This window comes from Ciconia boyciana, chromosome 3, assembly GCF_034638445.1.
Source record: "Ciconia boyciana chromosome 3, ASM3463844v1, whole genome shotgun sequence".
In the NCBI taxonomy this organism is placed as follows: domain Eukaryota; kingdom Metazoa; phylum Chordata; class Aves; order Ciconiiformes; family Ciconiidae; genus Ciconia; species Ciconia boyciana.
This window is the reverse complement of record NC_132936.1, coordinates 58,969,114-58,992,329: the sequence shown is the minus strand read 5'-3', so window position 1 is coordinate 58,992,329 and position 23,216 is coordinate 58,969,114. Positions and strand designations below refer to the sequence as shown.

At 36.5% G+C, this 23,216-nt stretch overlaps 1 protein-coding gene across 1 annotated transcript in view; it reads left to right on the top strand.

The window, feature by feature from the left end:
- TRDN (triadin) overlaps positions 1-23,216 on the top strand; it is a 201,736-nt gene that overhangs the window by 5,723 nt on the left and 172,797 nt on the right. The window contains exons 2-4 of the mRNA XM_072857718.1: positions 1,654-1,695; positions 8,484-8,621; positions 10,547-10,573. Coding sequence (XP_072713819.1) covers positions 1,654-1,695; positions 8,484-8,621; positions 10,547-10,573 — 207 coding nt within the window. The remainder of the gene's footprint in view (positions 1-1,653; positions 1,696-8,483; positions 8,622-10,546; positions 10,574-23,216) is intronic.

The window sequence follows — 23,216 nt, the reverse complement described above, 5'->3', positions numbered from 1 at the left end:
TGTATTTTGGAGAAAAAAGACAGAAGGTAAAGAACAGGACTCCAAAAAACTTGTACTGTATAACTGATGCACAGACATTTGTTTTCCCAGTCTCCTGCATGATAAAACTGTAAGGTGCAAAACCTGTTAGGTGCAGTGTTTGTTTCATCATTAAGAGAGGTGGAAATCAGCAAAATATGGCTATTCTACTGGGTTTTTCTTATTTTCTTTTTTTTTTTTTTTTTTGGTGAAAAAATCATTATGAGGAATATATACATCCATTTTTCTCCAGGAATGTTATCACTCTGTAGTCATTCTGTTGGGCTCATGTTCACTGGAAACTTTTAAGAACTGCAAAAAGAAGAGTGTACTTATTTACTCTTGTATTTTATGACAGTATATCCACCAGTATTAAAACTGGCAATACCTTTGCACTTATTCAGGAAAAATAATTAACTTCTGGCTTACTTTAAAGGACTAGCAAACTTAACAGAACAAATCATTTTGTCTCTTAGTGTAAGAGGTGTTTCATAGTCTCATCAAATTGAAATAATTGGTAAAATCTTTTCCATACATGCAAAACCCTAAGCAAATCTCCCACAGAACAAAGGAGTGGGATGTAAAAAAAAGGTGTGGGCCCTCGCTGTGCTCACCTTGGAACTATCAAAAAAGCACTATAGTCTTTTGAAATACAATGTTTACTGTATTTACAAGTGTGAGTCCAGAGCATGAGTAAACAGCTTATGCATTTCAACATTCTTAATGAAATTCTTAATTGGATTATATGGGACTTCCACTAATGTACCCAAATCTACAAAATAATTTTATTCACTATCTTCCATAATGATAAAAACAATTAAAAGGATTTAAACCCAATTCCAGTTTAAAGAAGAGCTGCCCAGATGACATCTTATTTCCCATGTTTCACTCTGCAGCAAATCTTACAGATGAGTTATAAACCCCTAGAAAATGAGTTTATACTGGAAAGAATGACAGTCTATGAAGTACAGAGGTGCTGCAAGTACTGCATTCATCCCAAATGGTCTAGCATATGTATAAGATGATAAATTGTGACAGATCAAACTTCATGAAGTCATGAAGTTGAAAATATGAAATTTCAGAAACTGATTCAATGAATAGGGAAGGACCTAAGAAGAGAAATAAGTCTTGCATGCTTAAATGCTCTTCATGGGATACAAAACAAAAACCAAATTTCCGGCCCATAATGGTATCTGTGAAATTTCTGATTTTAAACAAACAAACAAAACCAGTAATTCATTTCAGTAACAATTGCAGTAATGTAATTCTTTGGTTATTTGCTGTTGAAGAAATTGAAACAATTCAACTAGAATCAACTATATGTAATATATTCTTTTCAGAAATGGAATACGTTTGTAACTTGTGAAAATACCTGTGCCTTATTTAACCATGTTTTTACATTGCTCTGATTCGTACTGTGTTATCTCACACCTACAGTGTATTGTTTTTCTTTTTAATGAACTCCAATTTCTGCTTCATAACAGCAGCTCCACAGAGATGAAATAACTCCTTACTTCACTCCATAACTGCTTCCTTTAGTCAAGCGACAGCTGAGGATGTTCATTATTGCTAACGGTGTTTCTTCCTTTTTTTTATTGGCCTTTCTGGGGTTCATCCTGTTGCCATCGGCCATAGCCACCTATTCACAACATTGCGATGATCCCTGTTTACCACCTGGTAAAGACGTTCTGCCTGCAGTGTTCTGAATACGCGTGTGCGTGTGCGGTCTGCTGGCCAGCCATAACAAAGCATGGGCACGAGCAGAGTGCCAGGACGCAGCAGCACTGCTTCTCTGCTAACCCCCAAATCCAGCTGGCTGGGGCTGCAAAGTTCATTTGCAATAGCCTCCTCCCGATTTTCACATCATGCTTGAAATAGATCTGTCAGCTAAGAGATGCCCTCAGTCAGGAGGTTCCCAGGAAATGGTAGCAAGCTGAGAGGTAACTCATTTTACCCTCATAAATGCCCTTTAAAAATGCCATTGTACAATTATTTAACAGCACTGCCTTTTTAATCTGAAGTGAAGATCTGTGTTCTTAGTCAGAGAATTGAATCCTTAGAATGAGAAAAAATAAAGCTTCAAATTATTTTAGATAAAATGCCTGGCTGTTTCAGAAAACACCACCTAATTAGGGTCTGATCCATCAAATCAGAAGCCTTTCAGCTGCTATCAACTCAAGTCATATAAATTACATGTAAAGCCCATCCTAAACCTACATTGCTGTCCATGTGTATGGCTATATCAAAAGTACCTGAAATTACTTGATGCTTTGTGACACTTTGTGAATTTCTTTCTAAATTTTGGCAAGTAGATTCTAGTTATAACTACTTTGTTCTAATTTTGGGTAAAATGCCTTTGTCCACTTTCAGGTGGGGTTTTCTCTATGGACTTGATCTCAATACAGTTGTGTAAGCCTGATATTAGAAAGAGCCAGGGAAGATTTATACTACAGACTATACTCTTCATATTTACAATTTAAGTACCTAAAAAATGGAAATTACTGGGTAATGTTGAGTCTGAGTTTTCTTTGGCATTGTTTTTATACTTATATTTCAATATACTTATAATTCAAAATTAAATTTTTTTTTTTTACTTATAATTCAATTATACCCACCAGAGTTTGTCATTAAGCTTAGTGCTGTAAGCATGACAAAAATGTTAGTCTATGAAATAGGAAGATAAGACATAAGGACACCTATGCTGATAAACAGAAATATTAATAATAGAAGACTTTATGTGTGTATTGAGTTTTATATGTTAGATACTATTCTTCAGAAGACCACAGAGTAGAAAGAACCTAATAATAATAATAACAAACCTTAAAAATATATAAATTTTAAATTAAAATACAGGTGTGTCTATATTTATAAGAGAATATTGTACTAAAACTAGGACATGTTTTATTATCACAAACTAGTATTAGGCTTTTGTATTTTATCAAACATGACAGAAATTCTCTGTCTTCATCATCTGTACCTTGTCAGTATCAATGAATTAGATTATATCTCACAGATCAATCTTTACACCAGATAATTACCATCATTTGTAATTTAATTGCATTCAATTCACTGGAGTCAATATATGTGATAGATGAAAATCCAACAATTATTAAGTAATTCACTTCAATTCATTAAAAAAACCCACTTTAAAATAGGTTGAACTCTGAGTATATATTTAACTATTTGACAAGCAAAAAAGATTGATAGGAGACTACATTCCTGGCAGAGTTATTAAGACTGGAATAATGACTGAAGTGATTTGCACAGATAAATCAATTAGTCACTTTTTGTTGTGCACTTCACAGGAATAAATGACACAGACCATGAAACATAACCAAATTTTCTTGAGGCGCTACAACAAATTGTACCATGTGATTAATCAATTCCGATTTCCAAAAGCCACTATTAAAAGACCCATTATCAGTCCTGATGAAAAAAAGGTTTCTTCTGTTCACAAAATACTGCAATTTTACTGAAGTTGAAGTGACTTTGTCACTTTATGAAAATTATCTTCTGTTCCAAGAATGTACCTAATGCTGATTGAAGGACTTTGGAAGTCTGTCATTCAACAGACTTTGGAAGCCTGTTGATTTCAAAGAGTTGTGTTAAGTGTGAGTTATTAATTACCATTGAAGGTACAAATTCTATTTTCAAATCAATTGCATTAAAATTGTGAGCCAAGGAGAGTACAAAACTGAAGAAATTAGTTGGTCAGAATTCTTGTTCTCACATTTTGAATCAAATTACTGTTTCTGTACCAATAATGTTGGTGCGCTACAAAGAATTGTAGCAGTTGAATTTTGATGTAATAGTCACAAAAGCCAGTTTCAAAATACATAGGGAGATTTCAGAAGTTTTTAATACCTATAACACACCTGAAATTATTTCTTAAAGAATTAATTTAACCGAATTTACATATGTTTAATAAAGAAAATCCAAACAAGATTCCAAATTTTCTTGCAGATACCTACAACAGGTAAAAAACATTCTCCAACCAAATTCAGTTGAATTTTCCTACAATAAAGTTTTGTTGAAAGGTAGTATAGAAAGCCCTTCAATTTCAGATTCTTTCTCTGTCAGCTTTAACTCTTCCAAATTTCAGCATTTGCCAGAAAGTTCTGGAATTAAAATTTTGACGTTCCCACTGAAAAAAAAAAGGCAAAACTGTTAATTATTCTCATAGCAGTGAAAGTGCCAGCACAAAGAGAGATGAACTTTTACAAAAATGTAAAACATCTCTTATATTGCACCAAGTAATAAAAGGCCATGACAAAAAAAAAAGTTATAGCAAAGCATTGTTAGTGGTACCAGTGTTGTTTTGGAATGCAAGTAATTTATCAAGGTGAATAGTCATGTTGACCTGGAATTAATTATGAATGTAAAGGTAGAAATCTAAATGCTTAGCCAAAGTATACAATGACAAGAAGGATTTAAATATGAAACAGCACCACTAATAGGATCCATGTTACATACCTCAGGCATATGAAAATAAGGTATCTTGTCCATGCTAATTTTTCAGGCTTCCTTTCCTTCCTAGTCAATGAAAAGAGATGGGCATCTTTGGAAATTAATTCCTAGAACCCTAAAAAAAATGTCAGAGGAAGGTGAGAGACTTTCCTTCTGAAGGTCACAATATGTCTTTCTGCATTGGCTTTTGAGGGAGTCTAGAAACCACCAGGGATTCAACACCTGGCTTTCAGGTACATTTGGCTAGATAGGATAATCTGAATTTAAGCTGTGATTAAATGAAATTACATACTGTCAACAAAAAGTCTTCAATATTAATTGCATGTTTCATCCCTGAGCTTAACCTGCTGAGTAACCATTTGCTTCCTTTCTCCTCCTTCCTCCTTCCTTCTTCGACAGACATTTAGTATTTTTCTCCTGTATTATCTAAGAGGAACGATTGGCTCAATCCCTTTTTACAAGTTCAGCAAAAGGTAGAACTTCACAGCCTGTATCTATCTCAGAAATACTCTGTATTCATAAAGGCTCTTTATAGTTTAAATTCAAGATTCTGTCCCTGCTACTCCCAGCACAATAGATGATATATCTCATATATTAATTATAGTTTATAGTTATAGATCAGTTACAAATTATATATTGCATACTATATAACATATGCTAGCAAGTATTATAGCCTAAACTTATGTACATTGTGAGCTTAGTTTTAAAATAATTTGTGTTCTAAGGTCTGCCAAGAAATGAAAAGTCAGACAGAGGACAGCTAATCCAGTCCGAATATGTTGAATCCAAGACTATACTAAAAATTTCATCATAATGTACCCTTGCTGGACATCTGTAAATAAAAAAAAAAAATCTAAATTACATCAAAATATCAAGCTCAAACTTTGTTATGAAAATCTGCATTCTTTCAGCTTCACTCTTGAAGCAAGAGTATGCAAATCCTGTGGAAATGGTTGTCTTTCCTTGCACGTGTGTGAGGCAAATGGCATTTTTCTCTCTATTTGTTACCCCCTGAATTGCTTTACTTCCTTTGTTTCTTGTGTGTTTTGTTCTACAAAGGAAAGCACCTGCTCTTGTCAAAGTTGCGGGGAGAGCTAAAAGCATGGATTTGATCAGTAGTAATTTTCACTTCAGCATTACCTGGCATGGTGTTCTTAAGCATTTCAGGACACACTGTTACTGTTAGCACTACTTTTTAAAAATGTAGGAAATAAATACAACAAAAGTTAAACAGAAGATCTATGCACAAGGAGACAACTTTCCAGGCCTGTGTCACTTGCATCAGACCGCAAGTGGATCTCACAGTATCTGTTTGTATACAAAATTCAATTTTGCAAATACCACTAAAGTGTCCTCTACACAGCCCCAAACTGATTTTACTAAATTTTTTATGTTAAACAGGATTTGCAACTTGGGCCTGTTAGTGTAGGCGTAACTGGAGAATTTCGCCTCTGGACACTTACAATTTCTAATCCCTTTTCATAGTTTGCTATGAAGTTGTTAAGAATTAAAGACCAGGATATGACGTTGAGGGCTCTGATTCATCAGCAAAGATGGCTTGCCTTGGGGTGGTTGGAATAATTTCCACTGCTCTTGATCTTGTTCTTCTCTGAGCATTTCCCTTGCCTGCCCTGGGGGACAGCTCTGCTACCTGTGAAGCAGTTCTTCAACTGCTAGTTGATAGACCAGTATATTAAAATAAATTGACACCAATTCTTCTTTAGTTTACAGCTGTAGTCCCTGTGGTTGTAAAAGCCTCTGGCTGTAAAAACAACTGAGCCATCCCTAAGCAACCAGTGGGTAAAGCGTAGGTGGATAGCCAGAGTGGAAATCAAGGCAGCTGTCCAAAGTTAAACCATCCCTGCTTGTGAATCAAAACCTCAGTTATGCTAAGACCCCTCTGGCCATGTCCATTCCATTAGTCCACTTGGACTCCTTAGCACCTCTAGGTTAGAATAAAGTGCAAATGACATTAGGGTCGGGTTGCAGATTTACTTTTTAATAGCCTAAATATAGGTATTCATTCTCCTGGTAAACACTTGAGAAGAGCATTTGTGGCAAATCAGTTAAAAAAATAAAATCTCTACATCTCAATGCATGAGGCCAATGCAAATAAATAAATGCCTTATGATAAGCAAAGTAAATATTCCCCGTTATACTACTCAATTTTTCTGAATACAACACTGCACACAATAGTACACTAAATGAAGAGATCATGCGTATTTCTTTGCAATTATGTCATTTCATCACTGCACACGATTAACTTATTTGATGTGCCTGATTGTTCAGTAGCATATATCTATATAATACAATCTTCAAAAAAACATTAACCAAAATATTTCTTTGGTCTATATTATTAATAAGCACATGCAAAATAATAGAAAATCAGCCTGGTCTTTTCTGTTTCAGATTAATTAATTAGAAATAAAAGGAATTATTTGGTGATACATTTATATTTCAGATAAAGTTACTTGTATATTTCATTACAGCACTTTTAGAAAGTAACTGTTCATACTGCTGCCATCAAAGGAGTTGCTTCAAGCCTGCACTTTGCCTGTCTTTGTAACCTGCAAGTCCATGTGAGACTACTTCTGATTACTGCTAAGATTTGGCTTGTGAGTCAGAACACTGCAACCAGAAGTAGTTCTGAAGAGACTTGTATTTAACTTCCTACTAAAATATGTGCATACAGAAAGATAGTGGTAAACAGCGATGTGGTTCCCATCTTGATACTGTTAAATTCAGTGGTTATATTTCTATTGAAACTCAGGAACAAGACTAGGCCAACAACTCAAATCATATTTGTGATCTACCTTCAATTGTCTGCATTTGTAGGAAACCTTCACACAGATAGGGCAATCATTCAGTCTGCTATTTCAAGTACAGTGGATGGTAACATGGGCTGAGTAAGAGTTGTCCCTCTTCCTAAGCAGTGTTTGATACAGATTTCAAGAAAATAAAAGTTTGCTGGACAGAAAGGTCAGAAGACATACTCTGTCAGAGGCTGGAAAGTTCCTCTGAAATACTATGTCAGCATAAACAGGGTAGGGAGAAATCTGCTGAAATCACAATTCGAAAAGCCTTTAAGGGAATTCTTGTATTACCCAGTGATAGTTGCCCTCCCTGGGTGTGGATGCAGTGGGGAGCAGGGGCCTCACTTCTATTAGAGGTCCCAGCAAGGTGGAGCACATTAAACTGCACAGCTTCCTTGTTTGCCAGCTTGCTTGCCTACAGGAGCAGTAAGACAAGAACTAGATAAATATGCAGATGTGCACGAGTGTATGTGAAAGAAACTCTAGAAAGGTTGTAAGAGAAGAGCCAGATACACAGGAGTACGTGTTTGAAAGTAGCTGTCTGTCACAATTTGGACTTCGCATTCTCCTTCATTCTAGACTCAGGTTTATTTTGGCCCAAGTATACAGAGCTTTCTTCTTTCCATCCTTTACATGTACTCCATGGCAATGATACAACCTGTCTGTGTCGTTAAGCCAAGGCTCAGCAATTTCCTCAGACAGGACTTCTGTAAAGGAGAGGGCTCAAGGGGAGAAGTGACATGAGGAGTGGGACACAGAAGGCAGTGAATCCTAAACAGGCATCAAGAGGCAGAGGACCTGGGCCAGAGGAAAATAACTGGGCTGAAAGGAAGAGATTACCTAAAACGATGAATATTACACAGAATCAAATCTATATTTATCCTTCACCCAACCAAGCCTCAGAAGAAGAGCCAGAACTTGGAGCACAGAATCAGACCAAATTATCCACTGGCTCCTGAATCACTCTGCGAACAGCAAGTACAGTAGGATACAGTTTATACCAGTCTTGCACAGGAAGGAGAGCTGTCCTCAAACCCTTGAATAATAAAAATTAACATTCACAATCTTTGTTTCTGTTAAAGGAGGTAGTATAATTAGTCCTGTATAAAATGAAGATTAACTTTAATCACTGAAGGAGTATTTTTTTTTTTTCCAAACTGCTTTTGTTTTAAACTCTGCACTCAGGAAGATCTGTTAACAAGCTCAGCACAGAACCACTGAGAATCATTCATGAGACATTGGAAGAATCCACTGATTGGCTTTACGGCTTTATTTCTTTATTGTCTGACATCGTATGGAGTGATGATGATGACAGTGATGAAGGTATTTGCAATGTAAAGGCTTCTGTAACTGCTCTAACTGCTGTTTTACATGCATTATGTTGGCTTACTCAGCTTTTAACCTCACAGACAAGAAGGTCAAACAAAATGAAAAGTGAACGTTGTTGCTAATAAAGCATCTACTGGCTATTCCAATCAGTAAATTGGTCTCTTTGTTAGCTTTCATCTTGTGTTTAATGTACCATTACAGAAAAGCTGTCAGAATTAAATATCACCATTAGTACATCTTGAAGTAAAGAGCACTAATTTATACAAGACTTCAAAGCCACAACCAAAATATGCATCAGGATATTGCTTCAGAGAATGGCAATAGCTATTTTCTTTTAATCAGCAAGAATCTAAGGAAACCTGGTAAATATACAAGACAGACCAAGAAACTTAGAACTTTTTTATTTGATATATTGATGACAGGACAATATATTGAAACAAAAAAAAAAAAAAGGAAAGAAAAGCATTTTGGTGGAACTAAGGAGATTTTGGATGGCATATTGCAAATAATTCAGTTCAATAGAAATTATGTTCTGACATAGTAACATTCTTCATCTGACGTCATCTGATAAATGAAAGTAAATTGCTAACATTTCATGTCTGGAAATAACTATCCTTCTGTTATAAAAAAAACCAGTTCCCTAGTATGAGCAGAGCAGTAGTAGATCATCATGTCACATCATATTGGTCATTTTGAGAAGCGATGAGTGTAGGAGTGACATCTTCATTTCACGGTAGTTTATTTTATATTCTATTTGGCTATACCAGAATATAATTAAAAAGCAACATGTACTGAAACTGACTTCTACCCTTTTGTTCAGAAACTTGAGATATTATCAAATATCTACCTATTAAATGTGTGCATGAGCTTTTTATATTAGCACCATATATGAATACTAATAGATAGGCTGCTACATGTGAGTCTGTGAACTGGGCATCCTATTCTGAGATATGATTTACAACTACCAGAAAGCCAATCTCTCATATGGTTGAGAAACAGAAAAGGTGAAATATGGAGACTTTACTACAATTTGAAAAGTGTTCATTTTTACCATTTCATAACTCCCAAACCACCTGCAAGCTTTCAAATACTCGAGTGGATAAGTGTTAATGCAAGTAGGAAAGGTCATAAAATACCTGACATACAAAAATTCAAGATCTGAATGCTCACTAAGAAGTGTTTGGAAACCTCAGTCACAGTCTTTGGCCCAAGTGGAATTTCATCAATACCTACCAGGAGTGTGAAAATGCAGTAGGCAACTTACTGCATTATATCATAAAAAGTAAGTGCATGTGAATTCTCTGTCCTTTGTGTGCTGCAGTCAGTGCAGCTGAGGCTGCACACTTGCCACAGTCATCCAGGCTCAATCCTTTAAATTCCATGTCCTTTAAATTCTTTAAATCCTTTAAATTCCAATCCTTTAAATTCCATGGAGGTGGAGTCATACATTGCAGCAATCAAATGCTCATAGTTCCACTGAAACTGAGTATTTTTTGCCTTGGATTTCACTGGAAGTGTTGCTAGGTTTACAACCTTGCTAATCTGTATATGCATTTTATTATTTGGAGCTAAAACAGAACCGCTGAGCCTTTCCTTAAAACATGGGAAAATGCATAAAATCAAGCAAATTGTAAATTGTAGTCACAGGTTAACATTCAGAAGCACAAACACAGATTTGAACGTTTCCTTGGTTACTACTGCACATTGAATTTATCTACCCCAGACCCAGGAAAACCTCTATGGTAAGAGAGATGTGTTATGAAAAATCCAAAATCTCAGAATAGAGTGCTTGCCATTTAGCATATAAAGAATAGAATTTTTTTAAAAAATTAAAATGAGCCAACATGAGAAAAATATGATTTTTTAAATTATTATTATGATATCTCTTCTCTGACATTTATTCTTTTCTCTTGGTTTAGGTGAAGTGGGACCTTCCCTGAAAAAAGGTTGGTCAGTTGCCTTACTATAGAGGGCAAATGTTTTGCAACCATTTTAAGAATTAACTAGTATATCTGTGGTATAGATTCTGTCATTAGTTACACGTCAGTCTACTAACGATGTAAGTTGTTCTTTAACAAAATCATTAAATAAGAAACTCGAGTAATAATACTTACTGTACTGTTTGCTGCTCTGTGAGAATTCTTGACTGTTTCATTATTATCAGAAAATCTGAAAAATGTTCATAAAAAAACAATAGAATTACAGAAATAGTATTATCTGTACCCTTGCCCTGTATGTGGGACTCCTATTAATACCAATATGAGTTACGTGTATGTCTGGATAGAAATAATATTTAGAAATAATAATATAGCAAGGATATTTAGTGAGAAATAATGGTGAGGTGGTGTAAACGCATTTACCCTGTGCCAACGCAGAACCCTAAAATAAGGGCTACTGAATCTTCTGAAAAAAATTACTTAGTTATCATTGAATTTTTAGAGCAGACAAGTGAAGCAAGTAGGATTTATAATATAAATCTTTTCAGACATGAAAATTGTTATGCTGAAACATAAAACTTAAGTTCAACTTCTATTAAATCAAAATGAAAATGTATTAGAAGGCTTGAGATATCGGTGATAGGATGTAAAGCTTTTCAAAACTAGGGTGTGTTTTTTTCTCCAAATTGAGCACAGCTTAATAATAAGATGTGTAACCAGCCCTATGTGATCTGAATTCAGTATCCATCAAATTCTCAATAGGTAAATGCCTATATTGAAGAATTTATCACCCCAGTTGGTGATGAGATTACAATCCAGTTTTCTCTGAAGTTAATAGGAACTGAATCAGGCTTCTATTTAACGACACATTTTGTCAGTCTCAATAGGACATCCAAAGAATGAATAGGCTTGAAGACCAGGACCATTCATCTTTCTATGGATGATCCTTCATGTTAAGACTGAAGAAAACTTATAGACAGTGTAGGAAAACACTCCATCTCTTTAATCCATTGGTAAGAATCTCAAAAAGGCTCAGCATTGCCCTGTCTCTTCTCCCAAAGAGAGAAATGTGTTGTTAGTTTTACAGTGGGCACGAAGAGTCTGAAGCCATAGTGCGTTGCTGGCGGAGACGCTGGGTACATGGCTGGAAGGTGTCTACTCACCATGGGCCAGTGTAGTTGACCAGGTTGGGAGTACTGTGGAGGTACTTCACTGCTGGGAAGGCTTAATCCATAAAAACGTTATAGACAACACCATGCTCAGCATTACAATGCCTGCTTCTTTGGAAATTAGTGACATACTCATGCTTTACACTTTACATTGAGACACTAAGTTGTAGAAATAGAATTCAGAGAAGCCTTCAAAATAAACTGGAATCTGCTTAAATTAGTCAGTTGGAAGGGATGAGATGATTGATTGGACCTAAAAGTCCTCCATCCAAGTAGCTATCTAACTGCCAGCTTGAAATATTTTTCTCAGTATTCAAAGTTCACAAGCCTGCTCTGCAGATAAATGCCTGAGAAAGTCTTCTATCTTTGGGGTGAAGGAAATGGGCAAGGAGCTGGTGATTCCTCTGGAGCTGGTATCTTACAGTATAACTCATACACACAGATGTGAAAGTGCCCAAATTCAGACATGCTTCATCTGTCTGAGCTATAACACAGATTTTGAATGGGGTTTTCCACTTCCTGGATGCGTGCTCAAGATCTTTCCCTCCATCTTTCAGAGGATAAGGAGACCCCTCCTTGTCTCCCTGCAACAAGCTGTCTAAGACCCTTTCTGGGTATAGCCATAAGCTTTCATATATCCTCAGATAACTAGTTACCATCTCCAGATGACTAGAGGTCTCCATTTCATCCTGGAAGCTAGGATATGGCCTTGATTATACTTGCTTTTATCACCTCTTTTTCTGGGCTACAGAAATGCAACATATGTGGCCTGAAGCCACCAGTCCCTTAGAAAGGCTAGTGCAGAGTATTGCACGTGTCTGCTCAGTGACAGGCAGCTGTGAGTTCCTCAGAGCTGTTACTGTCTCTCTTTGCAGACTTCTCTTAAAATTGTGTAAACACCAAGGAGCTGAATTGCCTGAGTCTAAGCCTATATAGAAGTATTCTGAGAGCTCTGTGATAAAGTCTAGAGTCAACAGCTTTTCTGCTTAGGCGCAGTGGAATTCGCTCCCAGGGCTAAAGCTCATGAGCGCAGAAGGCAAAGCCCTGGGAGGTGAGGCGAGGTCTCAGATGAGCTCATGCAGGTAGCACTCTCACAGACATCACAATCTGTTCCTCTGAGCACAAGATGCACATGCCTTTGAGCAGCTTTTCCTAACTAATGTGTGCTGTCATGTTTATGGTCCAGAAATAAGAGTTCCAGAAGAAAAGCTTTCTAAAACAAAACAAGATGTTGCATCTGTGTTTTTTCCCATCTGACTGCTGTTAGGGCTGGACCCAAAGGAGGACCACCTATAGAAATTAATTTGGAGACTTTTTGGGTATCAAAATTTTAGTAGTTAGATCGACAAAATCAGAACCACATTTTTAGGTTATAGAGTATTCTCTGTTTTCATATAAAGGACCATTTCTGTATCAAAGTACCTTCCACTCTGCACAGCATTCTTAACTATAGCTTTGCGAATGATCTTTCTTTAGGTGGCTCTTCTTATGCTTGTGGCATTTGAACATCCTAAACAAAAAAAATGACCCAGTGAGACTGTGCAGTACACTGCTGCTGTCTCCAGAAGATGAACAGTTTGACTTTTTGCACATATTTACAGGAAGCCTCTCTCAAATTTCACTCTGGAAATGTGCATGATGGTTGCTGTGCCTGATTTTTAAGTATTTGTATTGGATCTAACTCACAGTTATTGTGGTATTCATGAACAGGCTGAGAGTTTTTGAAAAATCTCCATACCTATTTTTGGTGTATGGACAAGCCTTCAATCTTTTGCTTTGTTGACTAGCAGATTTTATGAATGCTAAAATGTTAGCACAAAATTTACTTTATAATGGAATATAGTAACTGAAAAAATAAGAAGATTGCTGGTACCACGATACAATTACATACTGAAAAAAATTCAAGGGGAGTGGTAAGGACACTGTGTAGTGATGAAGGAAGCAGAGAAAAGTGTAATGATAATTACAAGCCCAAAGAAAGCAAAGATCACCTTCCTAGAGTTGTAAATTGAAAGCAAAGATAATAAAAGTACAACAATGACAATGGGCTTGCACATGGAACAGCACTAATCAGAATCCTTTAGAAAGGATGAAAATGCCTCCTGACTGCCTTTTTTATTGCAATTATTTTTGCCAGTCCAAGTCTTATCACTAATATTTATCTTTAATAATTGGAAAAGAGTGAACATTTGATATTGTCCAGAAAAAAAAATGTTCTTCAGTGGAGGTAGTGAAAGATTATTCTGTAGAGGACTTTACAGTCTTTAACAATACATATTCACAACATGCTAAAACTGCAGAATATTACTCACAAAAGATATTGAGAAGCCTAATAACAGTTTCTTGCAGGCTTAATATGTTTTTGGCTTCATTTCTTTCTAGGACAATGGTTATGATGGATAATCTTGTTCATTTTTTCAGGCTTAGTTTAAACTTTAAAGACAAATCCAATTATTTGACAGCTGTATGTTTTCTCATATTTTGGACCTTTTTACTAGAAATTATTGTTATAGAAAAAGAGAGAAATATATATTATTTTTTGGTGGACGTTACTGGCATCAGTTGTGAGTTTGGAGAAGAGCTGAGAAACCTGGTGCACAAAACTGGAAATAATGATCTGTAAAATATAGACAAGTGCAGACACTTCAGCATTGTCATCCATGGCTAAAAATGTCATTATTAAACTGTTCTGGAACTTTACTCCAGTTTACATATGGGTAACTGAAAATTTAAAATGTGAACATGGATTCCTCATTTAGCTAGCCAGGGTACGCCTGACAAGCTGTGCACATGTAGCAGTGGGTTTTGTATGTTAAAGTAGCATCTTCTGCTTCAAAACAGCCAATGCATTCTGGCTGAGAAACATGAGTCTCGTATGTGGTCTTAGGAGTAAGTTGTTGGAAACCTTTGAAAAAGATTCTAAGGTCAGAATTATTTAATTTTTTACTTTATACTTTGAAGCTTAGTAAATTGTTTTGTAAGGTATTCTTCCTTGATTTTATATTTGGGCTTAGATTAAATCTTCTCTTTGTCTCTCTGTCTATCTCTTTCTCTTGCTCTCTCTTGAACTCTCTTTCACACACACACACACACTCACACACACACACAAGTAACTTTGTAAGTAATTTTCATTTCAATAAATACAATGAACTTAGAAAGCAGAGGAAGAAATAAAGCACTGTCATGGCACTGTTACCATCGCTGTATTACCAAATAGGTTTTTGTTAGCATAAGATTATTCTATACAAACTATCAAAAGAAACTTGATTTCCTTGAAGTAGAGATGGATCTCTAAATTTCTGTGAGTTAGCCTATGTATGAGATAGAAAGATGTATAAAATAGTTATGTGAAATATTCCTATTCTCCTTATTTGGCTATAAAACTTTTTTTTAGAAAAACGCAGTTGACAAATCATAGATTAAAACAAGAAGCCACAAACAACAGAAATTTCTGTTACAGGTTGCAAAAAACTTTGCTTACAAATAAACGTTTCAGCAAAGCACCTTATCCTTCTGTCTTCACTTCAAATGAGAATATGGTTGCCTGAGTATTAGGCTGGTTATTAATATGTGGAAGACATAAAAATCATACTGTTCTTAAAAGACATGGCAGCTTCTAAGGGTACAGTCGGTTACACTGACTTACCCTCAGCAGCTCTGGCCAAGGTGCAGTTCCAGACACTCACTCCCATTAACGCCTCTCTGCTCCAAGGTTAAGACAGTCAGAATTTATTCAGCACAAACTATTTGTTTGTTCAGAACTGGGTATTAATCTGAGCTAACAACAACAAACAAAATGCTCCTGAAAGGAAAAGTTCTCAAACCAGCCAATTTCCTACATCTTCTAAGAGTGATCAAGCAAACAAACATCTACGACAGCTTTGCCTGGGAAAGAGGAGAGGTAGGAACAAGCTGCTTAGAGAAGATTGGTAGAGCATTTGCTAATTTGGATTTGAAAGTAGGTTTGATATTATGGCCTGTATAAGCCTAAAAAGAACTGGTTTGGGTATTCAAACAGGGTAGGGAAAAACTTACGCACAAATATTTAAGGTTTTAGTCCTACGATTTATAATGTGTGTCAGATGATTGTTTTTATCTATTAAGTACATAAGAATGGTTATATATGATCAGACCAAAAGTCCAGGCCACCCAGTGGATAGGACAGAAGTCCTTATTACTGCCCAAGAGTGACGAATACAAATGCCTCAGGAAGGGTATAAGAACTGTTGAAAATATACTGGTAATTTCCCAAAACAGTTCTCCATACTCTAAACATTTGCCCCCATCTGGGACTCCCTGAACCATGGTGTCACTGAATTCAACAGGGATACAGTTCTTGCATGGCTGTAGTCCGTCTACCACTTTCTATGAACCCAAGGCTACAGGCAGTATATACATTAAAATTAGGGAGCAAAACCACCATGGCAGTAAGTTGGTGAAACCTGTTAGGTTTCACAACAATATTTTGAAAAAGACATTTTTCTTTCCTAAATTCCCATAGTAATTAGTCCCGCCTATCTGTTATCTTAAAGAAGTCCTGTATACATTAGAGAGTTTTACTTTTAACTCAGTATCATCGAGCACCAACATTTTTCCCACACTAGAAACAGAGGGCAGGATTCAGGTGAATAAACATAGCTGACTAGTGCCATTTTAGATACCACACAGTATCTTTGACGTAGCATGGGACTGACAGGAATGACACAGGACCTATGGGAGAAGTGCACCGTTATAGGACAGCTGGTGAATACCAGAGTACCTTAGGATGTTTAAAATGCCAGCAGGTGCCTATTAAGATTCCTGCATTTAAAAGTCTTTACTAAAAGGGTTTTATAATGTTTAAGATAACTATAAGTTATATATAAATGATAATTTGTTATTACTATAGTTTACATCCGGAGAGTATCTGGAAAAATTCACATTGTTAGCTAACATGGCAACTAACTTTATTTCTGGGTAGAATACTGAAATTAGAACATCATCTTTTATCATTTAGAAGTCCTTTTGTTATAAATAGCAAATCTGGAAAAATAAGGAAAATGAGTGGGTTTTCCGGAGGTAATATTCCTGTTCATAAAACAGTTTCCAACTGAAAAATTGGAAATGCACTAGAGAAAAGAAATGCAGAATACCATAGATGTAACTTGAAAAATGAGTTGCCAGTGTGGTTGTTATATGTGTGTCTTAGAAATTAATTATGCAGTTCCATCCATCCCTAAAGTATATATCTATTTGTACTGGTAATGCCTTCTGAATTCAGTTTCTTTTATGTTGCTATATGGTAATGTTCACTTTTCTGTGTATGACTTGCTATTATAGATCTCTCTAAAAGGCTTTCACTGTCTCCCTAGGCTACACTTTACTACAAAGCATCTTGCCTATCTTTGTGTAAGGTACACCCCATGTTAAAGGATGAAAATCATTGATTGATTCAATTCTCAGATGTTAAACTACTTTTCCAGATACGTATTTTTTGCATTTTGTATTTTTGTGGCATCCATTTTGGTTACTAATGTGCTTTTAACAATATCACCTTGTTTTACTTACTCTGATCAATACAGTAATAGTCCATCCACTATAAAATAGCATTTTATAATGTAAAAAAAAATATTTTCCATATTATCCAGATGAAACAAAACCATATACCACTAGGGAATAGGGATGTTCAATTATAGTTCTTTTGCCTATTGAAGAATAGCGATTGGGTTTCAACCTGAGTTGAAACATTTTAATCCAAACTTGCCAGCTATCTTTTAAAAGATAGAACTTTTTAGAAAATAGACAGAGAGAACTTTGAGCCGCAAGGCGAGTAGGAATCCTGGGCAGAAGTGTAGCAGCACAGATGTTTGCAGCTGTTTAAGCTATCCTCTAAAATCAGGGAAAAACTTAAGCAAACCTACCCATGTTCTCTCGGAGGAAATATTCATTTGTACCCCAGCACTGGGGAGGTTCTCACTCTAAGAGAAGAGGGGAGTGTTGCGCAGATGCCCCCCTGGCTGGGAGCCTGCTGTGCCTGAGACAGAGTAAATGCCTGACCTGGTAAGTGAGAGGGTCATCCAAAACTCAGTTAAACCCACAGCACCAAAATTGGGGAGCCTGCATGTTTCTGAGAGAACTGTGCCAAAGAGAGGATATAGCAAGTGGAGCCCTATTCTCAGCACCCACAGAAACAGTATCTCTCTTCTGCATGCCAGGCCCCTAAAAAAAAAATCAATTGGATCTAAACGTGATTGAATTTATAGGAATATATATTTGCAGACTAATACATTAAGGTAGGATCTGCAGAGTTGACATTTTTTAAAGTTGAACAGAGGAACTGTGGTTAGTCTTGTGATTTCTTTTTCCTATTTTTTCCTCCTTTCACAAGAAAAACCCCTACTCTGTATATTTATATGGAAAAGATTTCTTTGATGCTGATCAAGATTAGAGATTTTATGTATTACCGTATATACCATTTTGCTCTACTTAGAGGTCTACAATTTTTGTCTGCATTTTGTCTGCATAAAATTACATTAAATTAAATGCAGACTCTGATAAAATTGATTATGAAAAACATAATTTAAAACTGGTCCAATACCATCTTTTCAGGCTGGAATCCATAAAGAGAAGCATGTCAAGACAATTTTACTTTCCACAGAAAGAAAAGAAAAACCTGGTTTTGATCACATGGCTCTATCTCTGATTCATTTGGGTTGGGGATTTTTTGTGGTTATTTTTTGTTGTTGTTTTTTAATCAAAGTGTAATTAGCATTGCTTTTACATTTCAGAACCAAGGTACAGAACTGCAGTCTGGGAATGAAAAAAACAGTTAACATATTTATAGATTTGGAATAAAAATTACTTTTATGTAAAAAATGTTTAGAGTTGAAGCTCTTTTAATATCTTCCACTTTTAATTCTTTCAAAATCCCAGTCTTTAGAATTCCTCCATGTAAAACTGTCTGTGCATGGTCTTCCTGAAGGATGCCAGTGCTGCTTACAGGATAATTAGTCAAAGATAATTGCTCCTCCCCTTAAATTGCTCCTCCCCTTAAGTAAGCTCCTCCCCTTAAAAACCTTTCTGTTAAGATATTGCTTTTCTGCTGCAAACGGAAACCTTACTAGACTGAAAAGAAAACTCAAAACATAAAATCAGTTAGGCTTTAGAAAGAAAAGAAAACAAATGTTTGTGCACTGTGTCCAGTTCCATTTGCCTTGGTAAACTGAGGATTTCAAACTGGAATTAGCCACAACTATTTCCTTTTTTTTTGGTGGAGGATGTAGTACAACTTTTGGATTTATCTCAAAGAAAGAAATCTTAAGAGAACTATGTAACACCTCCCATGTTTACAGCTAATACTCCAGCCTTGGGGACTTCTATCAAACTTTCCCCCTCATCTCAGCTTTTCAAGAAAAATAAATATTTTCCTATTTTTCTAAAAGACAATTTTGTATTGAAAGAGTATGCGGGATTAAGTTTTTAAGCAGCCCTGGCAGATACACGAAAATGCCTAAACATATAAAAACAAAGGGGAAAGGTCAATGACACCAATCAATCAGTGATTTTGCGATAAAACTGTTTTAACAAGTGCATAGTAATATAGTGATAACCTTCTACTCACCATTAATTGATAAAGCTATTTTATTCTATAGCAAAAGGAATGCTATTTCAAACATAGCAATATGGGAAAATATGTACATATTTAATTGTCTTTAACATAATGAGAAAAGGAGGAGTGGAATAAGTTCAGTTTAGAAAGTTGGAGATTATGAAAGAGTGGCTTATAAAAAAATCTTTACATGGGCTGGGATGTTTTGCTGTTATGAAAATAACATGCACACTGGTATGAAAATGCCTTCCTCGCAATGCATCTCCTTCACTGTATAGTCTTGTAAAAATAAAAATAAGATAAAACATCACCCTGGAATCAAAGCACTCCTCAGCATGATGATAAAGATGTCAGCAGATCATCTACAGTGAATGTCTGTTATAGACCAGCGAAACTACAGTAATGTGGAAACAATTGAATATCTGTTGAACTGGAATCTAGTCTATTTTTGTCCTGTTCTGGCATTATAAAGAAGGCTTAACAATCTGGAAGGCCATGTTAAGTCCCTGTATTCTTGGGGGAACATAAAGCCTACTTGTTTGCTGTATGCTACTCAAGATGGTTAAATTGTTCAGAAATATTTGAGGGCCATGTTCTCTGTATCTCTAATAGCTGTTTAGTGATGCCAAACAAAGTATCACGTGGAGGGAATACAGGCAACTAAGGTGAAGTAGCTGAGCTTTGCTGAATAGGTTTAGGACCAATCAATGTCACTTCACAGCAACATTCACCGTTTAGGACAACAAGTTGTTTTGGGTAAATATATACCAGAGCAGAGGGTTTTCACCAAGAAGAATGAGAAATGGTCTTCTGTGACCTCTGTCAAAAGTGGTCTTACGCAGCAAATGAAAGAGACGCTGTATAACTCTGCAAAATATGAAAGAACAAAGAAAGGAAAAAAGAAACCTTCATTCTCACTCTAAATTGTAGTTGTGATTTCCAAAGAGATGGAGAAACAATTTTGAAACCATACTTAAGAGTCACTGTGGCCTGGTATCTCACACAGTGGATGAGCACACAAACCATTCAGCATTTTCATCGGTAAGAGGCAATTCATCTCCTGTCACATTTTCAAGAAAGACCTTAGACACATGACTTCAGGAAAAGTTGTTCTGATACCCCAACCTGAAGTTGCTGTGAATCCTCAGAACAGGGCAAGATCTTAGAAAACACTGGGGATAAGAATGTGCTACTAGCAAGCTAAAAGGGAAGTCACCTAAATTAGTCATATGTGTCACTCAGACTTTCCAACACTGAATGCTGGTACTTAAAGCCTTCTGTTACACTGTCTTTGGCTCCTGGATAATACACCAATTTAATTCCCCAATTAAAAATTTCCTGTTCTTTTTTTTCCCCGTGTTTTTTTCCTGTTGCAAAATTTGTTTTATTTTTCCTCTAGAGTACAGCTACATGATGTATTAGTAGTTAGCTGGAAGTTGCTCTAATGCACAAATTCTTTTATTCTCCTCCTAGCCCCACAAGGATAACTGTCACCCTCACCAGCTGGTACTATCTAGATTAAAAATAGACATCAGCTGCACAATTGCAAATTTCTCCTGAGGATACCAACAGCAAGAGAGTTGACTACAATTCTTCATACAGACAGCATCTAGGAACACATTAGAAATGACATCCCTCTCATCTTCTAAAGCTCTTAACACCACTCATTCTTGCCTTGCCCTCAGTATCTATTTCCACCAACTCTTCAGGATAATCAGCTGCCTGCTACCAATTAGTCTTGATAAACTAGCAAGGATATAGCCCCATTAAATTGCTGGCAATATCTGTAAGGGTTATGAATGCTCAAAAGCAAATTATTAACCTCTGGTTCACCAGGACTCTGAATAGGACTCATTTTTCTTTTCACACATAGATATTTATAAGAGAAAGACTGTCAAAGCACTGAAGATGTGTATCGCTGTGTTACCTGTGTTATGAAAAAGATGACCAACTGGTAAAATTTGCTTAGAAAGAACAATGTATTATCAAGTGAAATTCCATCTGTTCAATTATACCTTTAAAAGAGTAGATACCTTAAACCTACATTCCATCCTCACTGCAATATTTAAGTAGAAACAGGATGGCTTTAAGCATGAGGGTATAATATGGAATGTCAGGGATCAGAGTTAAATTTCCAGTGCTTTTGCTGACTTTCTGGGTTACCTTGAGTAAAGCATTCTTGTGTTTCAGATGGGGACAATAATCCCTTTTTTTCTCACTTTGCCTCTCATATCATTGACACTTTTTATTTGTTGGTTGGTTCTTTTAAGGTGTATTGAATCCATAAGATGGAAACTCAGCAGAGGGTGAGGTGTAGGAGCTGTTTTAGCAATGCCAGATTGCTACTCACTACTTCATCCTCTAATGAAGCAAGATGCAGGGCTGTGCTTTCCAACTAAGAGAAGAAATGTAGCCCTCTTAAAGTCTGAATTCCTGTCTTACAGAAATGGGATACTATATCGTGTTATAACTCCATGTGGTACCTAAAGCAATTCATGTGGGCTGAGGCCCATAAGTGCTATCATAACACAATACAAATAAAATAGCGAAGAATAATGCTATGTGTTTGTCATGGTTTAACACCAGCTGGCAACTAAGCACCACACAGCCGCTTGCTCACCCTCCCTCCACCCTGGTGGGATGGAAGAGACAATCGGAAGAAAAGTAAAACCTCTGGGTTGAGATAAAGACAGTTTAACACGACAGCAGAGGAAGAGAAAATAATAATAATTATAATAATAATGATAAAAGAATGTACAAAACAAGTGATGCACAATGCAATTGCTCACCACCTGCTGACTGATGCCCAGCCTGTCCCCAAGCAGCGATCGCTGCCCCCTGGCCAACTCCCCCCAGTTTCTATACTGAGCATGACGCCCTATGGTATGGAATAGCCCTTTGGCCAGTGGGGGTCAGCTGTCCTGGCTGTGCCCCCTCCCAGCTTCTTGTGCACCTGGCAGAGCATGGGAAGCTGAAAAGTCCTTGACCAGTGTAAGCACTGCTTAGCAACAACTAAACCATCAGTGTGTTATCACATTATTGTCATACTAAATCCAAAACACAGCACTACACCAGCTACTAGGAAGAAAATTAACTCTATCCCAGCCGAAATCAGGACAATATTTTACTATGTTAAAAAAGGAGGTAACAAAAAATCAAAATCAGGAACATGAGAGCAGACAAAGAAGGGAGCTCTGTTTCAGGAACCAGGAGAATCATCTCGTGCCCTACCATGAGGGGCTGTGCTCTTCATTCACACTGATGTAAATCTGCACAGTGCTGCACTGCTAGCTCACGTGGATTCAGGGGACTGTAATTTTTTTCTCTTTCTCCCACCCCGATCTTCCTAGAGCTGGGGCTTCATAGTGCGCAGCCAGTGCCAGGCTGTCATTAGACACTGAACTGCTGTTCATGAAAATTAGCTGGGTGACAGGTGAGGGAAGCTAGCGCCCAAACTGCATGTTCAGCAGGGATTTTCAGTAAAACTGCCTGAGATACTGATCCTCAGCTGATTGTGAGGGCCTGCTTTGGGTCAACAGTACATAGATATATCGGCCTGCTAACAATATAGTCTAATATATCTCCTTTCAGCATCTTGAAATGGTCAGTGAGGAGACTACTAGCTTCCCTTCTTGGAGTTCTTTAAAATAATCACCCTGCATGTTCTGTATATCTGCGCAAGACCAGAGGTCTAGAGAAGTCGGTGTCAAGCAGTATTCATATTTAAGGAAATAAAGCACTTATCCATTCAAAACCCACAAAACGCAAGGGGAAAGATAATTTTTCATGTCTGCTTGATAACCAAAGAAAACAAACAATGAAATACAGCTTTTAAAATATATACTCCCTTACAATAATTTAATAAACCGTGCTGTCATCTCATAAAAAATCAGGA